At 41.0% G+C, this 8,396-nt stretch overlaps 1 protein-coding gene across 1 annotated transcript in view; it reads right to left on the bottom strand.

Annotated features, from left to right (window-relative positions):
- LOC112412440 (autism susceptibility gene 2 protein-like) overlaps positions 1-6,640 on the bottom strand; it is a 961,342-nt gene extending 954,702 nt beyond the window's left edge. Inside the window, exon 1 of the mRNA XM_024764131.1 lies at positions 6,452-6,640. Within this exon, the coding sequence (XP_024619899.1) occupies positions 6,452-6,640 (189 nt within the window). The remainder of the gene's footprint in view (positions 1-6,451) is intronic.
- Between the last annotated feature and the right edge of the window lie 1,756 nt (positions 6,641-8,396).

Raw genomic sequence — 8,396 nt, 5'->3', positions numbered from 1 at the left:
AAAAGGGAGGAAGAAAAGAAATTTCTTTCCTTTTTTTTTTTTTTTTTTTTTGCGTTACGCGGACCTCCCACTGCCGTGGCCTCTCCCCTCGCGGAGCACAGGCTCAGCAGCCATGGCTCACGGGTCCAGCCGCTCTGTGGCATGTGGGATCTTCCTGGACCGGGGCACGAACCCGTGTCTCCTGCATCGGCAGGCGGACTCTCAACCACTGCGCCACCAGGGAAGCCCAGGAAGATTTCTTAAAGCAGAGTCTGTGAATGTTTTTCCCTCTTTACAGAAACATTAAAAAAAGAAATATATGTGTGTGTGTTGTTAAATATAAGGGTAAATAGAAAAAGGAAAGGAGCTTTCCTCCCACCCTTTGCCCACCTGCTTCCCTGCCTTGAAGAGAATACATATATATTTATAAAGGAGTTAGAAGTTTGATAATATTAAAGCTCTTTCTTCCTAAGATGTCTCACCCCTCACAGAGAAATGAGGTTTGGAGTTGGACATGGCATATCTGAAATCTATTAGAAACAAGAAGATAGTACAGCCAACACGTCACACATACAGAAATATAAATATATCGTCAATCCTTGCTTTCTGTGAGCACTGTAAAATCTAGCTCACTAAAGGATTTTCCATGCTGTTTCTACGAGGAAAACACTCAAAAATCCAATGTTCATCTGAACTTTTTAACATCCCATAGCAGGTAGATACTGGTTATTTTCTAGAGAGGATTTTCTGTAACACTGAGCAGAAAGTTGAGATTAAAGCTCTGCTAGCTCTAACTGAAATTAATTCTCTACAGCTGTTTAGGGAACTTGTCGCTCAGAAAGAGGGACTCAGCTGACTAGTTCCAAACGCTCTCTTCAAGTAGGAAAACGTGTTTTAAAAAAAAAAAAGCCACAAGCAAACACCTACCAGGCCACATAGCTTATATGTTCCCAAAGAACAGCATTATTTGATTGCAACTTTTTGTCCCTTTTTTCTTTAAAGCCTTTTAGGGAGGCAGCACTTCTGACAAAACTATGGACCCATGCAAAGAATGGATGAATCAATGTTTGCATAAAGATGTTATTAAAAAGACATAAAACCTTCAAAAAGCTTTAAAAAAAAAAAGTGCCTACCCAGTTCATTATTATCCAGATTTCACAAACATTTCCCTAATCCAGGGGAAAGCTACGCTATAAAATAATGTGTTTATATGCTTTACCAAACAAAAGTGTTCCTTAGCTTTCAAACCTCTGGTTTTAGGCTACATTTGTGGTTGGCTTAGGGTGAGGAAATCCTGAGCGATCAGGAATGGTAGCTGCACAAGACAGCACTTCAGCAAAGGGACTGCATGTCTCCCAGGAGAGAGAACTTTCCTAGACCACACAGTTTCTCACTACCCTTCCATCATTCCCAAACTCTCCCTCTTTCCATAAGCACTGACAATCTCTTCCATTTGGCGGCCCACTTCAACTCCTACACATGCATTCCACTCCAGTAATCTACTACCAAATTTCTTTTTTAGGGTACCATACTAAAATCCCATCGGCACATTAATACTCAATCTCTGCTGCATTTGGAATAACCTAGAGAGTGTTAACAAATACTTGGGATTCAACCTCCAAAAGATTCTGATTTAACTGGCATGGACTATGGCTTGGGTACTACAGGATTTTTTCATAAAGCACCCCCACGTGGTTTTTTTTAGAATTTGACAATTTGATTCTAAAATTTTATATGAAAAGCAAAGAACCTAGAATAGTCAAAACAATCTTGAAAAAGAACGAAGTAGGAGGATTCACACTACTTCATTTCAATACTTACTAGAGTATAAAGCTAGAGTAATCAAGACAGTGTGGTATCAGGAGAAGGACAGACAAATACATCAGTGGAGCAGAATAAAGAGTCTAGAATAGACATAAGCAGAAACAGACTTAAAAAGGCAATTGATTTTCAACAAAGTCACCAAGGATATTCGATGGTGAAAACAAAGTGTTTCCAAAGAATAATGCTAGAACAACTGGATAAGTGTAAGGGGGAAAAATGAACCTTTACTCTTACCTCACACCACACACAAAAATCTGAGATGGAACATCAATCAAAATGTAAATGCATATAAATGTAAAGAAGAAAACAAGGGAGAATATTTTAACCTAAGCTAAGTAAAGATTTCTTAGAGAGGGAACAAAAGACTCAAAACATACAAGGGGGAAATAAGATAGGCTAAACTTAATCAAAATTTGAATTTTCTGCTCATCAAAAGACGTCATTAGGAAATTGAAAAGGCTAGCCACAGACTAGGAGAAATATTCATATTACATATATCTGACATGGGACTTGTACCAGATTATATAAAGAACTTCAGACAACCCAATTAAATAACAGACAACCCAATTTAAAATGGTCACAAGACTTGAACAAACACCTCACTAAAGAAGACCATGTTGAACACCGTTAAATCATCAGGAAAATGCAAAATCAAACCACAATGAGATTACCATTTTATACCCACTAGAATGGCTAGAATTAAAAAGACTAACAACACTAAATTTTTTTGAGGATATGGAATGACAAGAACTCCCATGAAATACTGGTGGGGGTGTAAACTGGTACAACCACTTCGGAAAACTGTTTGGAAGTTTCTTATAAAGTTAAACATACACCTACATACCTTATGACCCAACACTTCCACTCCTAGGAATCTATGCAAAAGAAATGAAGACCTATGTCCACAAAACAATAACAACAACAAAAACAACCCTTGCACAACAGAGCTTTATTTACAATGGTCAAAAATTTGAAACAACTCAAATGTCCATCAAGAGGGAAATGATTAAACAAACAGTGGTACACCTAACACAACAGAAGACTACTCAGCAATAAAAGAACTGATGTCTGCAACAACACAGAACCCCCAAAACATTACGTTTAACAAAAGAAGCCAGACACACAAAAGTACATACCATACGATTCCATTTTTATGAAGCTCAAGAGTAGGCAAAACTAAGTTATGATGATAGGAATCATAACAGTGGTTGACTATGGGAGGGGTGGGAAGGGACTGTTTTAGAAGTGGACTAAAGAACTTTTTCAGGTGATAATTATATTCTCTAATTTGAAGGGTATGTGGGTGTGTGTATTTGTCAAAATTCATTGATTTGTACACTTAAGATTTATGCATTTTACTACATGTAAATTGTACCTAAGAAAATTTTTAAGAACCCCAGGTGATTATAATTTGTAGCCAAATTGAGAACCACTGCAGGCGGGGTTGGGGGGAAGCTAATCTGACATCTCTCCCTAACCCCTTGCTCATCTGAGCTCTCCATCAACCTGCATCACAATGATTTCTTGTGGAAACTAATACTGTAGTTGTGTGTATCCAGTATTTTCATATAACACTCTACATATTGCACCTTGCTGCCCAAATTCTGCGTGTACATGTACATTAACCAGATACTGATTAACTGATCTGATCCTGGTACTTCTACATCACAGTGTACATCTATTTCAGGAAACACTTAAATCCGGGAGAGCTACCAACTATTCCCAGCATACAACTCCCCAGCACATCTTCCCCTTGAATCTTAGCAGACAGCCCTCAAAGAGCCTGCACTCTGCCTTTCATTTGCCACTGCCCTTAAGACAAACCCAGACCTCCAGCAACGATGTACTTGCTACTTTCAGGACTCGAAAAGGAGGCAGGTACCTCCTCACGCTAGTCTCTCCCTGGAATGTCAACCCTGCCCGTGCACATGGCACACTCTTTCCTGTCCTTTGAAACATCATTGTCATGTCGCCTCCTTCATGAAGGTTCCTCTGATCTTTTTCCAAGCTGCAAATGCCCCCTCTTCCATCCTCTCAAAGTACTTAATGAGTATCTCCAGCACATGTAGGCTATGTGGTAGGCAATGTGCTGGAAATAACAGCATACCTACACACTCTTACAGTCATCTATTTGCAAGACAATCATGCTTACTTTTCGAACTTTTGAACCTTACTCAGGGGGACTCCGTGAGAGCAGCAGAGGCCATCTCTTATTTAATGGTGGTAAATCCTGGTATACAGCAAGTGCTTGATATATTGCTATTGATTTTAGAAATAAATTAATACCAATACCACACTGCCTTTCCCCTAAAGTCAGCTGGGATAGAGAACAAAACAAAAACAAACAAACCCAAAAAGTGACTACATATGAGTGTATTTTAAGTCTGTGGTAAAGATCTACTTGGGTATTACTAGGTACTCTCAAACCCAACTTAACAAATTCTTCGCTTCGGAATATCAAAGTTTAAAAACACTTCAGTTCTTAAATCTTAAAGAAAAATTCTACTTTTGATGACTCTTTTTCCAATACTATTTCTATTAACTAATGTTATAAAGTTCTGGGGCAGTTGCCACTTACTTACATATCTGAACCGTAACAAATCACTATTCAAAATAATGCTATACATCAAGAACACAAGAGCAATAATGCTACACATGTGCAGAACACATGTCCTCCCTGGACATTCACCCCCAAGAGCTGCTCCTCTCCAACCACGTCCTTCATCCTCTTATTCCACATTTCTCACATTCATATCCAGTTGACAATAATAATCCCAGTCCTAGATCATAATTTGAAATTCTTTGCAAAGAAGGAAAAAAATTACCACTGGGGAATTTTTGTGGTTATTAATATTTATCCATAAGCAGTAACGTTCAATCAAATCTTTTTCATTCAGCTCAGCAAAACAAACCAGAAAGTTAACCAATCCTGTAACCTTGAATCCTGATGCTACAGTTTTTGCTTTCTGTGCCTTTAAAAGTGCAATGTTTTCATTTCTCTGCAAAAGTGCTGATCCAGAGAGCATAAGACAACAGCAGTCCTACGGATATCATTTGTACGGGGAAAAAAGGAAACGTGAGAGATTAAAGAGACAACTCCCTCAAAGTCCAATGATGAAATGTTTCATGGCCTTTTGAACAGAAACTTCTTTGAAACAACAAAAAAACAAAACAAAAGATTTGCACAGGCCAAGGTCTATGGCAGGTTGTTCTGTGACACTCCGGCCTCTCACAGTTCTTCAAAGCCAATGAAGTGGTGAAATCACTAGAGTAGAAAAGGAGTTGAGAAATCATCTAATCATTTTACAGACAAAGAAACTGACGGTCAGAAAGGAAACATGACTCACCCACGAGGATGTGACATACAATGTTGGTGGCAGCTCAGGGGCAACATCCAAGGTGGTCTGACTCCTCCAGTTGAGTGATTTATTTTCCCCATCATTACCAAGATCCCTTGCTGACACTCAGGAACTCCCTGGAGACCCCTTCCTGCTTGCTAAGATCAATTACTTCTGTAGTTTACTCTTGGGTCCCACCCATCCATCCCCTACCACTGTGCTGCAGACTTCCATCCTCTTTCTGGGTGATTCCCAGATACTCCAGGATGCTTGGCTTGACTTCTGTGGCTGCCAGTGGAGGTAAACTGAGACTACTCATCCATTTCACTAAACTACCATTAGAGTGTAATGAGCTGTTTCATATTGAGGCCAGTGAACTAGGGTGTGTATCCCCCATGTTACAGATGGGGAAACTAAGTGACTTTCCCATGGTCACATAACTAATAATTGGAAAAGCTGGAATTGGGACCTAGTTCCAGGACTCTAGGAACTTAATATTAGACACTAAGCTATTCTGTCCTTTGCCCAAGTTAAAACTCTTCAAAATGGACCTATTTCAAAGCAATCCTTATAAAACATTCCTCTCCTTCCCCCTTCTCAAAGTGAAGAAAGGACTTCCCTGGTGGCGCAGTGGTTAAGAAGCCGCCTGCCAATGCAGGGGACATGGGTTCGATCCCTGGTCCGGGAAAATCCCACATGCTGCAGAGCAACTAAACCCGTGCGCCACAATAGAGCCTACACACTCTAGAGCCCACGAGCCACAACTACTGAGCCCGCGTGCCACAACTACTGAAGCCCACGCGTCCTAGAGCCTGTGCAACGCAACTACTGAGCCCACACACTGCAACTACTGAAACCCACATGCTCTAGGGCCCATATGCCACAACTACTGAGCCCACATGCTACAACTACTGAAGCTCACGTGTCTAGAGCCCATGCTCCGCAACAAGAGAAGCCACCGCAAGGTGAAGCCCATGCACCACAACAAAGAGTAGCCCCCGCTCACTGCAACCAGAGAAAGCCCTCGTGCAGCAATGAAGACCCAACACAGCCCAAAATAGAAGTGAAGAAAGCATTCTAAAATGTAAAGTTTCCCAAATTTCCTAAAAGTTCTCAGAGAACTATGTAGCTTATACAACATTCTGTATACATAGAAGACCACAATTCAACTACTGCAAATGACCAAGGCTGAACTGACGGGGGTGGGGGGTACCCAACAGGAAATGCTGTGAATGATGAAGGGAGTAAAAACCAGGATAAAGTGTCCAACTGCCTGGTATACAGCTCTTTGGAACAAGAACTGCTGTGACCTGCAGGTTAATATGCAGGAGTACATCCAACATGATCAAATCCTCCTTTTGCTTCTGCACTGCTCTGCAGTAGCTCTCACCAACTGCTGACACAGAACGTGTTTTGACATGGAGAATATGAGCAGCGAAAAGTCGTTCCTCTACTGGCGGCTTTAAAAACTGTGCAGGCCACCTCTTAGCAATGGTCATGTTTTCTCAGGGTGTGAGGGGCTCTGACACTTTGGTAATACTATATTCCAGGAAAAAAGCAATTCCAGATCTATTTCTCCATGTCTGTTTGTTTGTTTGTTTTGGGGGGTTGATGAGAATATTTAAGTTCTACTCTCTTCATATCTATTTCTATTAAAGGAAAGGACTCCTAATGTTACCCAATATTTATAAAGGGAATTTTCATAAAATTTCCAAAATTGTATACTTTGTTCTGCACGTTAACAATGTAAGTATATTGGGGCTTCCCTGGTTCAAAAAAAAAAAAAAAAAAACAATGTAAGCATATCAACAAAGCCCATCCTTGAAAGGGAACCAGAAGTGCAGGTAAATGAATTGTCCAAGGCTACACAGCTGCTAAAACACATGAGCTAGAATAAGAATCCCTATCCATTTGCCAAGGCACTTCCCAGTTAAAGTTTTCTATTCTATGAACCAAAATGGCCTTCTCCTCTCCTTGTGTCCCAGTGGCACAGCTTAAACCTCTACTGGAAAAACAAAACAGTTACAAGAGCTACTAGTCTTCAACCTTTATCCACTACCTATACACAGTATATCATCATGCATCCATTAACAAAGAAAATTGCTTTTCATTTTCTTGTCCTTCAACGTGGGGATCCCAAACTTTCTCCTGCTTCTCAAGATTGGAAGAATCACATCAACCCTGCTCTACATCCTACCTCTCCACCCTTCCCTCTTCCAATCCCTCCTTCAGGGTATCTTTTGGATACTGATTAAAGAGTTTTGGGCTCACCACTTCCCAAAAGGTAAAGTCCAAACTCAAGAACTTCCCCAATCAGATCTTGACATATGTATAAAATGTCCTTCCCAACCATACCTCGCACTCCTCTGTGTCAAGGCTCACCATGCACCTGTGCTCTAGCAGCCACATCGAGCTCACTGGAGGACTTCCAAAGACAAGACTCATGTCTAAACCTCTGCAATTCTATTTACCCTCTTTTGTCGGCCTACAATACCCTTCCCTTGTCTTGACCACCAAACAAAACTCTAAACCACTCCAGCTCCAGTCTCCAATTCTGTGATGACTATCCCCAGCTTATTTCTCAAAGCTCACAGCACTCTGTGCTGAGTCCATCATAATTATTATAATTATATAACATATTATGTAATCTAGAAGAGCAACTGAGTCCCCTTCTCATTCCAAGCTCATATAACAAAGACTCCCTTAAAAACCCATTTCACAAATTTGTCTGGATTAGGTGCTGGCAATACAGTGAGCGAAACAAACTGGGTCTCAATTCTCATGGAACTTACTTCTACTAGAGAGAAAAGGGAAAAACATTTAACAAATAAACTTATGCTTGAGGTGGAAATGAGTGCTGAGAGGAAAAGTAAAGCAGACTAAGGGAAGAAACAGTGCTCGCTTTAGATGATCAGGAAAGGTCTCCCTGAAAAGGGAGCTTCTATCAGAAAATTGAATCAAGTGAGGGAAGGACCCCTGAGGGTTAGAGCATTTTGGGCAGAGTGAAAAGTAAAAGTGACAGCCCTGGGCAGGGAGTACACAGCTGTAGGAGTGCCCAAGCAGAGTGGCTGCAGGGGGGCAAGATCCCCTGGGGCTTATACCGTATGCAGCAGGCACACTAGTCACACCTGGACCAACAAAAACTGGACCCTGGTCATCCTGAATCTCCTTTGTTAACATCCCTTGCTGCCGACCAGAGTGACAACTGGGTGCTCTCCTGCGGAGTGGAAACTCTGCCCACAACACCCTGGTCTC

Source organism: Neophocaena asiaeorientalis, unplaced genomic scaffold, assembly GCF_003031525.2.
Source record: "Neophocaena asiaeorientalis asiaeorientalis breed wild unplaced genomic scaffold, Neophocaena_asiaeorientalis_V1.1 scaffold490, whole genome shotgun sequence".
Lineage (NCBI taxonomy): Eukaryota > Metazoa > Chordata > Mammalia > Artiodactyla > Phocoenidae > Neophocaena > Neophocaena asiaeorientalis.
The sequence above is the reverse complement of the archived record's forward strand: the minus strand, read 5'-3'. Positions and strand labels throughout refer to the sequence as shown.